The 18637-nt window shown below is 37.7% G+C and overlaps 1 protein-coding gene across 7 annotated transcripts in view; it reads left to right on the top strand.

The window, feature by feature from the left end:
* The window catches only part of Itgb6 (integrin subunit beta 6), a 127786-nt gene extending 123795 nt beyond the window's left edge, over positions 1 to 3991 (top strand). For all 7 annotated transcript variants that reach the window (XM_003478677.4, XM_013142437.3, XM_013142436.3 and 4 more), the window contains one exon: positions 1877 to 3991. In XM_003478677.4, coding sequence (XP_003478725.1) covers positions 1877 to 1975 — 99 coding nt within the window. In that variant the 3' untranslated portion in view covers positions 1976 to 3991. The remainder of the gene's footprint in view (positions 1 to 1876) is intronic.
* Positions 3992 to 18637: the final 14646 nt, after the last annotated feature.

Raw genomic sequence — 18637 nt, 5'->3', positions numbered from 1 at the left:
GTGTGCATTGCACACACATTCATACTGACATGATATGGGCTGGGCCTACAAAAAAAGAGCTTGGTCCTATAGAGATCTGAGCTGGCCCCACTCAAATCCTGTTAGCACTTGCTGTGTCTTTTCTGCTAAGTTCTCCTCTTCTTCCAGAATAGGGTCTGTCACCCTAGCCTGTACCTCTGTGTGTTTTTCTGTCTTGCCTCTTCATTTAAGTCCTTTAGTCTTTTGCAACCAAGCAGTGTCTAGTCCCTGAAACGTCACAGAATTCCACACATGATTTTTGTTCGCAAATGAAATTCTACCCACATGGAAGACCACATCAGTGTGCCCTTCTCCCTCAAAAATTCCAAGTTCTTATGGTAGCAGGCCTAAATAAAGACTAGAGATAACTTGAAGTTATCCAGGATGATCTCAGGACTCAAAGTAATTGTGTGCATATACCAACTCCCCCACAATGAACCGAATCAATATGTAATATAAACATGAAGTAACAAAAAGTATAAAAAATAATAAAACATAACAAGGGAATGCTTTATAAAAAAGCAATATGGCAACTGGCTTTCCTTCATCTACCACCAACCAAGGTTCCCCTCTCTATTTGCCCTCAATAAAGAGATGACATCTCTCCAAAGGCACATGAACAAGGCAACATAACATTTGATGAAAGCCTCTCTAGGCAACATAGAAAAAGAGACAGGTGTGATTCTTTCTCACAGAGAGGGCACTATAGCAAGTCCAAGGCAATAGTAGCAGAGGTTAAGGAAATAGTTTAAGTTCTGAAAACAGAAAGGAAAATATTGTACTGAGTTAGCAGATACATTTTTCTTCAAGTGTAAGCCTAGAAATTGTTACTATCCCTGCAATTCACTGGATAAAGAGATCAAAATATAAGATTTAACAGCTTAGAGGTAGTACCTGGACCTACACATGTTCAGAAATGAGCTTGGAAATGTTAAGAGCACCAGAGGAAAATATTTTTACAACCCTCCCCAGGCCTCCCAAAAAAGGAAATTGCAAATGTGAATAAAAATTATAAATAAGAACTAATAAGAAGAGGCAGCACTTATTGAACATATACCTACTTACAGGCATAGTGTTAAATTACCTTATTTCATAGATGAAGTAAGAAGTTTGTTAATATCTCTTTACTAGATGAAGACACCAATGCTCAGAGTTGCTTAAGATCAGGAGATCAAGTAGATTGCAACTATGGCTGTCTGATGCCAAAACCTACATGGTTAACCTTGGAAAGTTGGAGAGAAGAAATTCCACCTTACACGTACCCCTTGCTCCTGCGTAAAACAATTAGACAGGCTTTGTTCTGTGATCCTTGTGGCCACAGTACCACTGTGTCTGTACATGAAGCATCGTTAGCCCAAAAAAGCACAAAAAAGCTACCCAGATCCAGGGCACAACCTCCCTAAGACCCCGAGGACAAAGTCGGTTTGCCTTGTCTACCTTGACACCTCCTCTCGTGACCCCTTGGTCCCTTGCACTCAATTTTTCTCAATTTTGGCTCACCTATCACTATTCATTCTGCTTGTTCAGTATATAATTGAGTACCTTCAATAGCCTGAACCCTGTTTTTGGTACTGGAAAAGAGAAAACAAAATAGCCCAAGCTCAAGCCTTATGCTGTATTCATCAATTAGTGCATTTCAAAAAAGGATTAGGTATTTTAGAATACACATTATAAGACATTAGTTTTAAAATGCTATAAGTACAAAATATCAAATAAATCAAACTTACCCCAGTGGCTTCCTAGACTGAATTTGCCCTTCTGTTTTGAACTATAATGAAAGCATTTAGAGGTATTAAAATGATAGGAACATGTACACATTTTAATTTGAACCTTTTTTTCCTTTTTTTTTTTTTTTTAGGGAACCAACCCCTTGTACAGAGGCTCCACCAGTACTTTTAAAAATGTAACCTATAAACACAGGGACAAACTGAAGACAGACCTTTCCACAGATGGATAAACCACTTCACTTCACGCATGGGGAAAAAGTCTGTTTCACCGATATGAAAGGTTAATGCACTATTTGATTTTTCTTTCTTGCTTGCTTCAAAAGGAAGCTGGTTTAAGATAATAATAGGTCATTTGGAGATCAGTCATTCTCTGTTGAAGATGAGACACTGTTGACATGTTTAAAATCATCAAGAAGAGGAATTTCTTTAGCAAAGAGGTGACTTTGGGGATCATTTGACGAATACTAACTCTGATGCATTAATGCCTCAAAAAGTTCTCAGAATGATTCACGGGGGTCTTATTTGCATTTGAAAAATGTGTGAAATTAGATTCTCATTTGTTTCAGGAATATAGCTACCTAAAGTCTTTGTCTCAGCAAAGTCACAAAATCCATATGCTCACATTGTATATTCCCCGTTGCCAATTATTCAAAACTTTAGTAAATCTGCCCTTTCCTGAAGGAGCACTTTTTAAAATATGTGAGAAATGAGATTCTGATTTTATATCAGCTGAAAAGAAGCAAATTCTTCCAAAGATAACACAAATGTAAGATGGAAATGTAAGCATTAATAATTTCTGTAAATTTGTATCCACTTAAAAGTTAGGTACACAAGCATTCTATTTGTTTCACAGATGAAGAGGTAATTTACAGGCTAAACTTCTAGTAAAACCAAAATGATAACCCTGTCATGTAACTATTTTTAAACCACCTGAAAAATAACCTTCTATACTCAGTTTCCTTCTTATTCCTAAGCTTTCAAATTGCTTCTTTTGGAAGGTCTTCTAAATCTTGTGATTGTCATATGAAAGTAATCGTTTATTTTTAAAGATTTCTTTAAATGGCTACCTTATTCAAAAAAAAGAATCGATAATATAAGTTACATAAAGTAAAAACAATGAAGTCTTAAATGTCTTTAAATCAAGCACATTAAGTGTATATAAATCCCCCATGGATTACAGGCTTTTTAATCTATGTTCTTTTCTCATCTACATAACCCTAGATGCACATTTCAGATGCATTTGGTAGACAGGCTTTGTACATTCACCAGTAAGATTTTACTTGTAAAATACACATAGACAATTAAGAATCTGTCAGCTAATTGAAGAGTTGGAGTCTATGGGATATTATTTCTATGGTTATCGCTGTGTTTGCAAAGCACTTTCATCTTATTGGATCCTTATAAGAAAATTAAGTGTCAGAACTGGGTTTAGAATCTACATCATCTTATTCTGAAATACTTTCTCTTTTATGTGAGATGACTTCTTTTGTCAGTAAAAGATGGAAAGATGGTAATAGTTAAGTAACAACTATTTATTTGTTTGAAAATATGGAGATAAAGCAGCATTCAAAGCACTGGAACACAGGGGAATTATTGTACTGTTGTGCAATGTTTATTACCTTTGATTAAATTGTAATGTGAAGCCTTTTACTAGGTGAATAGTTACATACATGGGGGACACTTCATATAGTTATCCATTAAATTGCATATTTTCAAACCTTTTCATCATAGCAGACAGAATTGTATATATTTAGTCACTTTTATTTTTCTGGTTCCTGACTAACTCAGGTAAATCAAATATTTAGGGAGAATACTGGCTTAAGAAACAGATAACTAAGCAGTCTCATTGGGCATTTGAAGGGCTGGCACATGCCCAGGCTTCTGACTGACCCCAAGGTTCCTGGCTGACACCTAGGACCTGGGGAAAGTCCAGAGCTACACATAGGTACACTACCAATAACACAGCAGTAACAGTCCCCTCTACATGGATGGCTGGTGCTATTCTTGTATTATTACTGAAATGGTACATTAGAAAATAGAAGTTTATTTAGTGTGCATTATGGGAAAATCTGCTCCTTCTCTAAATGCTGTTTTGGCCCAAGGCAGGACCTTGAAAAGGTCAAAACATGAATCGTAGTACTTCTGTTCATGAAGAGTTGTTACACGAAGATGAAATGGTTGTTTTGTAAGTTGTTTTATTGTATTTTGTGTTGACATAAATAAACATGGTAATTTAAACAATGAAACTCAGATGGATGATAATTATTTCCATTTACTTGAAACAAAAACCTCTTGGATTTCTAAATTTTTCTATAACCTACTCTGGCCTTTTACTGGTTTCACTTTGTGACCAAGGAAATGAACAGAAAGAGTCTACCCCAGGAGAAAGGAAGCAGCAAGCCATAGGTATACTTTTCTGCATGATGACAAGACTTACATCATGATAACTTTTAAAACTGGCCCAGATGTTACCTCACATTTTGTAAATCAAATTCTTTAGCGTTAATATTATCAGCTGAAATGTGTGCCTCTTTTATGTAATTCTCCCCAAAAACCCACATACTGAAATATTAACCTCCAGCGTGCATATTAGAACTTGAATACATGATGGGGATAAGATCTTTTAAAAAATAAGTAAATAATAGGGTTGGGCCTAATCCTATATAAACTGATATTCTTAATAACAGAAGAAAGGCCATAGATCTGAACAGAAGGAAAACTATGTCTCCCTGAAGACAGGGAGAAAATGGCCATCTATAAACCAAGAAGAAAGGCTTCAGAAGAAACTAATCCTCTGACACCTTGATTTTTGGATTTCAGGCTCCTAGAACTGTGAGAAAATAAATAAATTTCTAAAGCTTAAGCTGCCCAGTCTATGGTACTTTTGCTATGGCAGTGTTAGGAAGCTAGTACAGCCAGGTGGTACCATTTGGGTGGTACCATTTTGGGACATTCACTTGATAGGTCCTATGTCTATTTTTGGAATCAGAAAATTAATCATAGAGAGATCAAATATTCACAAAGGGAGTCAGTGTACCTTATTTTTCTTTTCTTTCTTTCTTCTTTTTTTTTTTTTTTCTCAAAAGTCCTACTCCTTACAAAACGACATAAAAGGTCAAGAGTCCCTGTATTCTGAAACATATTGTTTCCTGTAGAGTATAGCCCAGAATTCTGGAAATCTAGAACCTGTTGGTTTTAGTTACCTTTTACTCATCGCTGAGACAAAATACCTGATGCACCAAGTTGGGAAAGAAAAGGTTTATTTCTTACAGTTCTTGGAGGTTTCAGTGCATACTCAGTTGGATCCAAGGCAGGGTGGCATGGCGGGCCACAGTTCATGGCGAGGCAAGCAAACAGCAAGGAGGAAACAGGCAAAAGAGAGAGGGAAACACTTTTTTCCTGCCATTACATTACATCCTGGCTCCAGCTCTATGTGGGTGTAGCACTGACACCACCAAGCCAAGCACTATTCAATGAACCAATCACAGATGCACAATGCAAATGCATGGGGCCTGGGAGCCACCAACATAAACCATGACACTGTTCTTATTTTTGAATAACACCAGGAAAGTTACTTTTTTCCTTAATTTTTCTAATTGTGAGGATGTGACAATTTCTCCTAGGAGCTATAAAATCCCTGACACATAGTAGGAAGTCAATAATTCATTCCACAAATATTTATTGAATGTCTAATAAATTCTAGAGATTGTTCTTATGAGTCTGGATATAGTGATCATTGAACGGAATGATACAGAAGTACAGAGCAAGCTCTATACTTCCAAATAAGGGAGACAATAAACACATAAGTACACAATTTTGGAGTACTGTACTAGACCCAATTTCTGCATATCCCAGGTCCATTTGCCACTACCTGCCTCCCATACCTGTCCCTGGAGTCATTCCAGCACCAGCATGCACAGTCTTCTGTGTGGTAAAGCCACAGTGCCCAGCTAAGCCTGCATAGGAGGTGGGGCTGAGCAGTTCCCATGCCCAAGTCCCAAGTGGTTTCACCACTTGCTGTCCCAACAGACCAGGTAGTACAACAGGAAAGTACGGGGAGTTGGCACCTGAAGGAAGGAACATGGTTCCCTGAAAAAGAGATGGGAAGGAACTATTTAACAGGAGCGATGTTTTCTGAGACAACAGTGGCCAACTTCCTAAAGCATCGCTGTACATTTGTTTTCCCTCATTCCCTGCCTCCCTGCCCTTTTTCCCTGAGATGCCATTTGCCAATAAGGCATTAACACATAACTTTGCTTTAGGTCTTTGCTTTATAGGAAGCCTGAACTAAGACTTCCCAGCTATAAAGCAGGACAAAACCCCATAGAACAAGAAACAAGGATTTAAAAAAACATGATAAATACAGATTCTCTGTTAAATTTCATTACACTGCAGTGATTAAAGATTCAACTGTCATAGTTACTTTCTAGCTGCTGGGATAAAATACTCAACACCCATAAGTTAAAGGAGAGGTTTGTTTTATTTTCTAGCTTGTGGAGGTTTCAGTCCATAGTCGGCTGACTCCAAGGCAAGGTGGCATGGCAGAGGGGCATGACAGAGCAAACAAAACCCAAGGCATGCCAGGCAGGAAGCAGCATGTTGAGGAAGGTGAAGGTGACACAACCTCCGGGCTACATAACCAGAGACCAACCTCTTCCCATCATGCTTCACCTCCCAATATCACACCTAGCTAGAAACCCATCAGTGGACTAATCTAGTACTGCCCACCTATGATTCAGTATCATACATCCATGATCCAGCCGCCTTCTGAAAGCCAACCTATGAGCACATGAGGCTTTTGGGGGACATTTAGATATAAATATAACACCAACTAAGTTAAAAAGCAAGAAAACCTAAGTCATTGCAGCTTCACCACAGGTTTCCTAACCGGTCAGTAGGGCTGAGAACCTGTGGCAATGGATTAGTGAGGAATTAATTCCTCTAGTCTGTGAATTATAGGGGAGGCTATCCCACTGTGCCTTGCAGGTATCCAAATGTGAATCTCTCCAGAATGAGCAAAGGGTAGGAAACTTGATCTGATCTTTCCCACTGGGTTGTAGATAGCCAAGAGTGAGCATTACAACCCCACCAGCTTTCCTGGAGCTACACCTGGAAAGGCCAGGCAGTCAAAGACATAGACTTAACCTACACATAGTCTTTGGCATCACTGACAACTGCAAAGCTTTATGAATCCCACAGAGTATCTTGTTAAGTTTGAAATTCCAATCTGACCTTTGCATTTTCATATATGTCTTTTATGAAGGAACTTACTTCTTAGTATTTATTTTTTCAACTTAAATGTACTTACCTTCATGGTTTTGCATACCAATCATTCCTGTCCTGGATTGGTATGTGCAGGTACTATACCATGAAACTCCTGTTTGTCAATAACTGATTGGATGAAAAGTCACTATGTTTATTTCTTTCATCCAAATAGTTTTGCTATACCAAATGTAGGTGTGTGTATGTGTACACACAAACCCATATTTCTTTCTTATTTTAATGGATGTATCTCACCAGGGTTAAATAGCTTTTGTGGTTAATAAAAATACATAACTCCTACTGTGATGGCTCACAACCACCCTACAAGGTGACATGATTAGCTCCTACTTTATAGATGGGAAAAGTGAGGCATAGAAATGTTAATGAGGTTTTTTAGGTTGTGAGTAACAAATTTGGAAGTGTCAAAGATAAATGAAGCCTGACACCAGTTAAGCTGGTGAGGAAGATTTTAATAATAATGTACTATTGCAAATGGAAGAGTACAGCATAAACTGAACTCACCTCCACAAAGTACTTGGCATTTAAATGGAGAAGGATTATTTAGGGAGCGCAGTGCACAGGGGCCCTGTAGTCAGGGAACTGATAACACAAGTAGCAAAGGAGTTGGTCCACGTGAAACCCATGTGGGTTTCTCAACTAGAATGTATTGAAGTTACACTTCAACCCTTTCACAGAGGCTGAGACAAGGCCCTCTCTTCCTGCGCTGACTAAATGAGCTGTAAAATTTTTGTCAATCTCAAGAATTCTCAGGGAGGCACTGTCTTATAAATCCCAGCTAAAGAAATAATAAAGATGCAACCATCTATTGATCATATGCAATAACCAGCACTTGGAAAATACACAGTCTCTCTTATATTTAGTCCCTGTGAGGTTAATCTTGCTGGGGTTTTTTTGTTTTGTCTTGTTTTGTTTTGCATTCTTGGGAAAAGGAAGCTCAGAAATCTTGAGAGATTTTTCTCAGAGTTTCTGCATTTATGAAGGACAAAGGTGGGGTTTGGACCTGAGTGTGCCACACCCCGAAGCCCCCAGTCTGGACCCATAAGGTACACAGACAGCCTCTCATGGGGTGCACTTTTGCTTTGTTCCTTCTTCAGTATACAAGGAAGATGGTACTATTAATCTTCCCTGGAAGGGTGTGTCTTAAGTGCCTTTCCCAGATGTAGCAATGGATTTTCACTAGTGCTTGTAGACTTTCCCACAAACTATGATGAAATCTTACTTTAAAATAAAGACTTTTTCAAACAAGTTAAACAAACTGGGGTAGGAACATGTCCTGCTCAATCCTCATTCCAGTGAAATGAGATGGAGACTGCTACTATGCACTATTTCACAATATCTATTGTACATTTTGATCCTTATTTATACATTAACTTTCTCATATTAGAGAAACAATGCCATATTTACATATGAGTGTCCAATTTATTTCCCTTAAGAGTATGGGCTCAGTGTTCATCCATTTAGCTAGAAATATCTCAAGCATATCTATCTCTAGGGGAGTTGTTCAAATGGGAAGGGGAACTAGGGAGGGGGAAGAGGAAAGGAAGGAAAGGAAAAAATGAGAAAAAGGGGGAAATGGAAATAAAGCTTTTGTAAATAAAGAGGGAAAGAGGGACTAAAGGGAAGATATAAGAATGGGGAAAAAAAGAATCAAGTTATATATGTACAGGTACAAATTCCCAATGATGAGCCAGGCATGGTGGCTCACGCCTATAATCCCAGCACTCCAGAGGCTGAGGCAGGAGGAACGTTGCAAGTTCGAGACCAGCCTGGGCTACAAAGTGAGCTCAAGGCCAGCCTGAACTGCAAAGCAAGACCCCGTCTCAAAAAAAAAAAAAAAAAAAAAAAAAAAAAAAAAAAAATCCCTATGATGAATGTGATCATTGTGTATACCTAAAATGTATCAATACATATAATTAATTTTAAAAATCCTAAGTTTTGCAGGGAAGGTTTAGAGGTTTTTTTTTTTTTTTGGAAGTATGGAGACTAAGCATGACAAAAAAAATCTGCTCTCAATAGCAAAGACTTTCCATGCTGAATTTTCTGGAAATGTTGCTCTTGTATGCTCCAATGAATACCTTTGGTTGCTTGACAGTAGAGATTCCCTTTTCCTATGATGTTCTCATTGGTTTATGTGCTAGTGTCCTGAGGGCTCGCCTACTTCCCTGTGGGGGCCAGCATCAGAGGAAGCAAGCACGAGCAGAGAGGCCTGGCCTACTCAATGTAAGATAGAAATTGAATGGAAAAGTGGACAGTGTGCAAATCCTGGAGTGTTCTTTTATGGGTTGATTAGAGGAGGAAAACATGGAAAGAGACAGAAAATGATGGCAAGTGTAGCCAGAAAAATGATAATGACAGTGGCATGCAAACCTCTCCAGCATGGATCATTCTCAAGTCCTTGTCTTTATTGTCTTTCTTCTTCCCCATCCAAACAAACAGCTAACGACACAAATTAGAATTGATCTTTGTAAAATTGAAGTTAATAACCATGTAGTAATTACTTAAAGAGACTGAGGCTATGTTGTGTAAAGGTGCCCTAAATCAAGTTATAATCACCTAATGGCCAAAAACCAAACAGAACATCACCCATTTTAGTGCTATCAGTGAACTTACAGTTATTTTATAATCTTTTCTTTGATTAATATTCTGATTCATATTTTCCCTTTAAATAAAATTTTGTCACTTTTATTTACTCACCCCCTGTAATAAATGACTGTATTCTTCTACAATCTCAGCAGAATAGTGTTAGTTTTATACACATCAAGTAGTATTATGAAAATTTAAACTAAGTAGACTGTTCCATATATTTTGCTTACTTTCAATTGATTAAATATCCATCTTACTGATTTCAAAAAGTGTGCCATATTTTGGAACCCTTTTTACTAAGAAGTTAGAAATGTAAAGAAAAGATATAAATAAAATAAAATTGAAAACACTAACATAATAAAAGATATAACCTTGTCACAAAGGCAAAAATGAAAATATATGATGTTTTCTCCAAGACTTTCTTGGTCTTAGTCACATCATGTTCAGTCCTTGTTTGATCCAATCAAATCTCATATTCATTTTAAGAGATAACCAACCTATGCTTTAATAAAAATCTTATGATTCATTCCAAAATCTGAAAAAGCTTGCAGCTCCAGACGGGCACTGAAAAGCACAGTACAATTTTTCTGCTGTCATTGCAAAAGAACTTTCTCGTAGCATAAAGTATCATTTAATATTCGAGGCTTAGAATTAATCAGTAGCTGGTGGTGAACATGTAATTGTGCCTTCATGTCACATGCTGAGAAGTTCCTAGGGGAAAGACAGCAAACTTGCACATGCACATGTCTATCTATGCCTACCCTATGCCTGTGTATGTCAGATGCATATCTGGTTCAGAATTTTATCTCTGCTGAGCATATATTCCCACCTATTCCCTAGAGTTGTTGTGAAAATTAAGTGAAATAATATATTAAAACATTTGACATAGTAAGTTCAAAATGGTAACTGTATTTATTAACTGATGCCTCCAATCAATCACCTTCTTAGAAAAGAAGCAGGATGCCCGAGGTTGGGATCTAGGTATTACTGAGACGTAAGTGGTTAGAAAACCAAAGACGCATTTCACAGAACAATGAAGTGCATGAAAAACAACAGAGAAAGTTTTCTATCACCATGAGATAGCCAGTTCAGATCAAGGGTAAAATTATAAGAGGAAAATGACCTAGGTAAATTCTTAAACCAGCACATAAAAGGGTGATATATAACTGAAGTTTTATCTTTTCACATTGTGGGACCAAAGCAATTCTGTTGCAGGCCTCTTTAAGACACACAGAACACAGAAGAGCTGCTTCCCATTGTCAGAGGAAAGATGGGTTCTCTTGGTCCAGAAAAAGAGCACCATTATGTAGAGTAGAGGCAGACAGCCACAGTGGGGCAGGTACTAACCATTCCTGCAGATGGAGGACAACCTTGAGACAGAGAGCACCAAAGAGCATCATGGGTGACTGGAAACTTACAGGGTTGGAAGCAAGAGTTCAGCACAAGCAATGGAGAAGAAGCAGCACTGTGGCCCAGGCAGGTGAGTGAGAAGGCCTCTCTGGGAGCAGCTGCCGAAAGCAGCACTGACAAGATGCCATGGGGGCAGGGGAGGTGTTCCAGAGGATTCCCAGATGCTAGAGGTGAGTGTGAATCTCAGAAGAATCCCAAGGCTTCTGGGTGTCATGGTAAGGTATGTAGTCCACAAGATTCGGATCAGAATCCTAAAAAGACTATTCAGGCCCAAAGACAAAGGAAAAACAATTTAAAGCCACATTTCTCAAATTGACATTTGTGTACTTTTAGCGGTCAACGCTTGATTCAAAGGGTGATTTTGCAACCATGTATCTAACTCAGTCCTTTTGCCTAGCTGGTCCTCCCAGAGGGACAGCACACAAAACAAATCACAGGATGTTTTGAGAAACTAGATGGAGCAAGGAAAATAGGGAGTGGGGCACAGAGTGGAGAATGGTGTAAGTCATGAGGACCTACAGACAAAATAAGAATAGTGACAAAAATGACAATGCCACAATTACGTATGCTAAATAAAAAGGACAAATTACAGTTTCAGATTTTGTTTCTAAAGAAATTCAAGCAAACAAGTCAGGACCAGTTCAGCGTTGAGTTTAACCTTTCTTGAAAATAATTGCTGTTACTAACAAACAGGAATTTACCTGAATAGAATACACAAGTCGAAACACAGAAAGACTTAATGAGATGCATAGGCTTTATGTAGCTTATACAGCTGAGTCACACAATCACTTCAGGGAATACAGCTATAAGCAAAAACTAAGGAAATTCCAGAGGGTGGAGACTTTCATCACACTAATAAAGTAAGATGGTCTAGAAAGTGCCTCCATGCCCTCTGTGATTTGGTTTAAGCCCAGCAAATCTTTATCTAATCCACAGACTGGAAATGTCCACCACTGATTTGGAATTCATATTATTTGGAGAGTGAAAAGTCAACATGAATACAGGTCACTAACCGTCTGTAGAAATAACCCGGGAGTCTTTTTTTAAAATAATTATTAGGGGAGATTTTGAAACCCATAGACAGAATTAAGGCAATTAGCATAGAGATGGGATAGAATTTCTTCAAAAAAAGACTGAAACAATTGCTGCTGTTTTGACTGTCTAGTCTGAGGGAAGACAGACTAGCTAGACTTGCTAAGGGGAAGCAAATGGTCTTCATGAAGCCTAGGAAAGCTAGAGGCAGCACCAGGATTAAAGTTTAGCTCAGGGATTAGGGTGTGTTGAACATACAAAAATTAGAAAAAAATTCATCAAATTAGCAAACTAAAAAGGAAAATCATAGCATCACCTCATCAATGCAGAAGCAGTATTTGGCAAAAAAATTCCAACATTTGTTCTTGATAAAATCTCTCATCAAACTAGAAATAGAAAGGAACTCCCTTAAGCTGAATAAAAATTCTACAATTAAGTTAATGGTGAAAGACTCAATGTTTTTCCTTTTAAGTCCTTTAAAATCAACTAGACAAGGACTATCTACCCTTCACCATTCCTATTCATCATATCCTCCTAACGCTGAGGATTCTAGCTGATACAGTCAAGTAAGATGCAAAATAAAAGGCATTCAGAATGGAAAAGAAGTAAAACTCTCAATTCACAGAAGACAAGATCATCTGTATAGTCTGACAAAATGTGCAAAATATTAGAATACTAAGTAAATTTAGGAAGATTGTAGCATACAAAATCAATATAGAAAAATCAGTGTACTTTTATATATTGTCAACAGTAATTAGAAATTGAAAATTTTAAAACAATGTCATTTATATTAGTATAAAAATATGAAATACCTAGTAATAAATCTGACAAAAGATTTGACAGATAATATATTGGAAACTATAAAATTACTGAGAAATTTTAAAAATCCAAATAAATGGATAGATATTCCTTACTCACTGGGTCAGAAGATTCAGTATGGTTAGGATGTCATTTCCTCTAAATTGATCTGTCATTTAATCCAATCTTAATTAAAATCTCAGCAACATTTTTGTAGAAATAAACTGACTCTAAAACTCAAACAAGAGTGCAAACAATCTAAAATAATTTCTTTAAAAAAAGACAAAACTGGAGGATCTGATACTACCTGATTTCAAGGCTTATACTAAAAATCATGATCATAATAAAAACAATGTGGTACTGATGCAAAGATAAACAGACAAATCATGGAAAGGAAGAATCCAGAAATAGACATGTATAGACCCTTAATTTTTTTATCAAGGTGGAGAAATCATAGTTTAAGCAATATATGTGTTTGAACAATTGAATTTTAATCTGCAAAAATGTGCAAATATTAACTCCAAATACACCTTGGACCTAAAATCAAAATCTAAAAATATAAAGCATTTTGAGAAAAACACAGAACATCTTTGTGTCTTTGGGTTAGGTAAAGACTCCTTAGATTCAAAAGCAGAGCCCATAAAGAACAAATTGATAAAGAAGACTTCACCGAATCTAAACCTTCCTGTTCTTCAAAAAACAGCATTAAGAGAATGAAAATACAAGACACAGACAAGGAGAGAATATTTCTAAATTATATCTCAAATAAAAAAACATCAGAATACTTTAAAAAGCTCTGAAAATTCAATAAGAAAACAAGTCAATGGGATAGAAGCAAGGAAGAGGACAAAATATTCAAGCAGAGAGATACTCTGCCCAAGAAAATATATGGATATCAAATAAGCATATGAAATGATTTTAAAAATCATTAGTTATTTAATTTGACCCACAATGAGATACCACTACATTCCTATTAAAATGGTTAAAAGTTGCAAGACTGACCATACTAGTCATTGGCAAGTGTACTCATTTCCTAAGATTTCCCTTAAAAAGTACTACAAACTAGGTAAGTGTAATGTCTACCAATCTGAAGGCCAAAAAGCTTGATCAGGGTGTTAGCTGGGCAAGCTCTCTCTGAGAGGCTCCAAGGAGACTGTCCCTTGTCTCTTTTAGCTTCTGGTGGTTAGCTGTTGTCTTCAGCATGCTTGGTTTATAGAAACATTGTCCTAAGCACTCCATCATCAAAATGTAGTGTTAGCCTGTGTGCATGTATATCTCTGTGTCTAAATGTCCCCTTTTATAAGGACACCAAGCATATTGGATGATGGCCCCTCTAATAACTTCATCATAACTTGATTATCTGCAGAGACTGTATATCTAAATAAGGTAATTTTTGCAGGTCTTGGTGCTAGGACTTCAATGTCTTTTGCAGGGACATGATTCAACTCATAATGACAAAGATGTAGAGATGGCAAAGATGGAACACTCATTATTTCTGAGGATATAAAATAGTAAAGCTACTTTGGAAAATGATTTGGTAGCATTTTTAAAGTTAAATGTGTAATTTCTGTATGAGCTAGTCTTTTTACCCCTACATACTTAACTCAAGAAAAATAAAATAGTGTATCAGTACAAGGATTTGCACATGAATGCATATAGAACTTGTAATATCCCTAAACTAGAAACACCCCAGATATCTATCAACAAATGAATGAATAAACAAATTGTGGTATAGTCACACAATGAACTACAACTCCAAGGTAAAAATGAATGAATCAATGATATTGCTCAAAATATACTAAATGAAAGCCAGATGAAAAGAGCGTGTAGGGTATAAATTAATTTCCAAAAAACTCCTCAAATTGCAGATTATTCTATAGTGACAAAAAGAGCTCAATAATTGGCCAGGATTTGTGGTAGGCAGGAGTATGAGAGGGTGCTTAGAAAAGAACATAGGAAACATGCAGGAATGGCAGATGCATTACAATCTTGATTATAGTGATGGTTTTATGGGTATACAAATCTGTCAAAGTTCTCATAATACATATGCTACATGTATTCTTTGTTAATTGTGACTAATACTCCAATAAAGCTTTTGCATAATTTTATAATTTACTAGATCCTCTAGAGACATATTAAAATTTTTATTTATCCATCAATCCAACTTTTAAAAGCTGAGATTATTGTTTATATATTAATAAATTGATTTACTTCTATCAAATGTAAATAAAACTATTATATAAAAATGATATTACTATATATAAGCATAATACAAAAAAATATATTCCTGGTCACTCAACCATTCACATCTCTTCTTATCCTTCTCCTCCTCCCCCTTCCCCTCCCCCTCCTTCTTTTTTTTGGTGTGGATTATCAAACTCACAACCTCACACTTACTGGCTTGTGACACAGAAACTTGTGCCACTGAGCTAAACCCCCAGCCCAGTGATTTCTTTTGTAACCTAAAAGAAAAGCTAAGTTGTAGAAAAGCTTTTTAACCTACCTGAATGATTCCAAAGAGAACTGGCAAACTTAGCTTTGAAGATCTCAGAAAACTACACTGAGATTTAATATTTAATTAGTTTTACAAGTCAGGGAGAGGGGGACCTTTGTGTATAAATTTCTTTTCCCAGCCCAGTGACTATCTCACGTCTAGTATGTATTGTCTCCTTTACCCTGAGATTTTGAATTGCTCAGAAATAAAATTTAGCAAAGTCTCCAATCTTCTAAGCAAACAAGGTAAAGTGAGCATGAGGACCCACAAATTCTTTGTCCCCAGTCATTGTGGACAGTGTTCTTCCTGTGAAATGGCCGCAACTGTACTTCTGGGGAACCTGCTCGAGCCTGGCACCTGGCTCATGTTCTTTCTCTTCCGAACAATAACACCGCAAGGGAGGTTTTTACTTTTCCACATATAGAAGAGGAAACACAACATGAGTGTATCATTTGACCGGATAACACAAGTAAGAAATAAAGGAAGGAGGACGGCTCACCCTCGAAGTTCTCTTATGCCTTTTTTCCTTACCCAACGCCTTCCAAGTGTAAAGGTCCTACCCACGAAATGCTTCCACTGGAGACACTAGATAAAACCAAAAGGTGCCAGTCTTTGTATTTTATTACTTTTGTTTAAAAGGAGCATTAGTGGCTGCAAAACAAACAAACAAATAAAATCTATTTTATAAACTCATGAATATTAAATGGATAGACTATCTAGATTTCTAGAAAATGGTTACTAGATATCAAATATTGATTCCCTAACATTCCCCCTTGTGCTCTAAGAAAGTTAAGGAGGCCAAAGGATACTAACAAATGTGATGGGCCAGGGCTTTTAGTGGTGCTGGTTCCCAATGCAGCTCTTGGAGTCGGGCAGCAACCTCCTCCCTTGACAGCCATGCTGTGGTTCTCACATCTTGCTCCCTATGCCAGGCCATTCTATGCCTGCTCTCCACTTCCTCGGTAATCATAACACAGCCTACTGGGAATTTTACTCTAAATCCAGTCTCATCCACCCCATCTGAGAGGTTTATTGTTGATTCCCCTTCTTTTTAAACTCCTTTTGGAGCCCAATATGAGATCTGAGCACAGACTCAGCCATTCCACCCTAGCTGTGCAAAAATGGAATGCACCAACTGGAACCCTTTATAAAATGCTTGTGCTGGGTCTTTCCCCAGACAACCTAACTCAGAATCCTGGGACTGAGGACCTGAGTACTGGTGGGCTTTATTTAGAAGCTTTCCAGGTAACACTGGCCACTGCTGGGCACACAGGCTTCAGAAACACATGCGGCAGGCAGACATCCCCTCGGGAACTGTCACTCTTTAACAGATGCACACTGCTTTGCCTACTGGCTCTGTGCATCCTCAACAAGGTTATGGACAGGAAGCAGAGAAGGGGTGTGAGGGTGCAGAACTCAGGCCCAGCTCCCTGACACAGGCAGAAAGATCCCCTGGACAGACCCAGTCAAGACAGAGGCGCAAGCGAAACTTCCCAGTGAATGGAACTTTCTTTCTGGCTAAATATCACACACTGGCAATGTTGTTAACTGAATTAAATTGATATAAATTGCGGCTTAGACTAAGGTTAAAAGCTAGTTCATTAATTCAGTACTGAAATTGGCCCTTTGCCCAATGAATTTTCACTTCTTTTCACCTGTTAGTCCTCCAGCCACTGTGGGTGTTATTAAAGTACCCTGGTGCTGTTAAATTCAACATAAAGTCAAACTTTGAACACATCCAGAGAGTTTAATAAATAAACTGCAGAGAGCTGTTGAATATACATATTGTTTACATAAAACTCCTGTCTTATATAAACAAATATTCTCTTTTACTTATGGTATATTTCCCTGTTAATGAGATAGCTTATTATGTAATGCTAATGAGTAGCTCAGATTAAAACACTATGTCATTTAATCTCTCGCAGTGTCTTTATGAGTATATATTGACTTTCCTAATGTATATTCCATAGAGTTGCTGTCATGGGCATTATCATAGTTATATTTAAAGTTATATTTAATCAGCACTTACCATTTTCTAAGTTATCAGTGCTTCTAGTGTACAATGTTATGAGGCAGACACCCTGTTGCTCTGTTTTAAAGAAAGAAAACTAAAGATAGGCAAGGTGCAAAGACTTAAATTAAGTGACACAGCAGATTCCAAGTCAGGCAGTCTGACCTCCTAACCACTATACTTTGAGCATAATATGCATGAAACCTGGCACACATCAAGCACTCTGTAAACAACAGCTAAGAAGAAATCAAGATATCAGATGGGTTTTTTCTCTCCACCTAGCAGGAAACTCAATTAATACTCATACTTTATTTGCCCATAAGGTGTTTTTTGGTTGTTTAAAGTAATAACCACTCACAAGAAAAACAACTTTGAGTATTTACTGTGTCACTCACTGTTCGAAGCACTTCTCAGGTATTCACTAAGTTATCCTTCACAGCAAGCCAGTGAGAAAGGCATTTGTTTTTATTATTCCAGTTTTGCAGGGAGGTAACCAAGACAAAAGGAAACTGAGCAACTTGACAAATCATATAACCAGCGTCAAAGCCAAGACACAAAACCGGCAGTCTGACCCCAGTGCCCCTTCTGCCTGCCACCACTTGTTTATCTGTGATCATGAAGCTGGATTTTGTAACATCCACAACCACCCTGCCCCTGCCCATCCCTTCAGCTCTGTTGTATGCGTGCTCTACCTCGGTGACATCACCAAAAATACTTGGGTGATGAAGCCCAGTGTTTACCTTCTCCCTTCCTACCCCTGAGCTACCAGAGGGGGTAAAACAAAACAATACGAAAATGAAAACAAAACACACGATCCACTATAAATTCATGAGTCAGAGATCACCCTTGAGTGCTTCTCCTATTTCTAGCTACATTACCCAGAAGCTATCTCTGCTGTTCAATGCTGGAGCCAGCTTCCCTCTCTCCTAACTCAGCTCTCTCAAAAATGTTATTTCCTGCCACTTCTCAGAACCTTAGAGACTTACCTCTGTCTACACCATCCTTTCCTCCCCTTCTGCTGTATGGGAGGTACTATCTTCCTTCTAAAGTTAGTCCTTTCACTTTTTGTTTTGGAAAAGTCTGACTTCTTAAGGACCCTATGGCATGAATTCCAAAGATAAGTATCTTTGACTCCTCTTTCTTTCCTGGATCTTTCCCATCAACAGGCTGGTCTCTCATCTAAAAACAACATAATAGGGACCGGGGATGGGGATATCTCAGTGGTAAGTGCCTACCATGCAGGAGGCCCTGGATTCAATCCCACCACAATAAATAAATAAA

The sequence above is a fragment of the Cavia porcellus genome, unplaced genomic scaffold (genome assembly GCF_034190915.1).
Source record: "Cavia porcellus strain 051 isolate PalLab524CR breed Dunkin Hartley unplaced genomic scaffold, mCavPor4.1 scaffold_12, whole genome shotgun sequence".
NCBI classification, from domain to species: Eukaryota; Metazoa; Chordata; class Mammalia; order Rodentia; family Caviidae; genus Cavia; species Cavia porcellus.
Note: the sequence above shows the minus strand (reverse complement) of the source record. Positions and strands in the feature narration are given on the sequence as shown.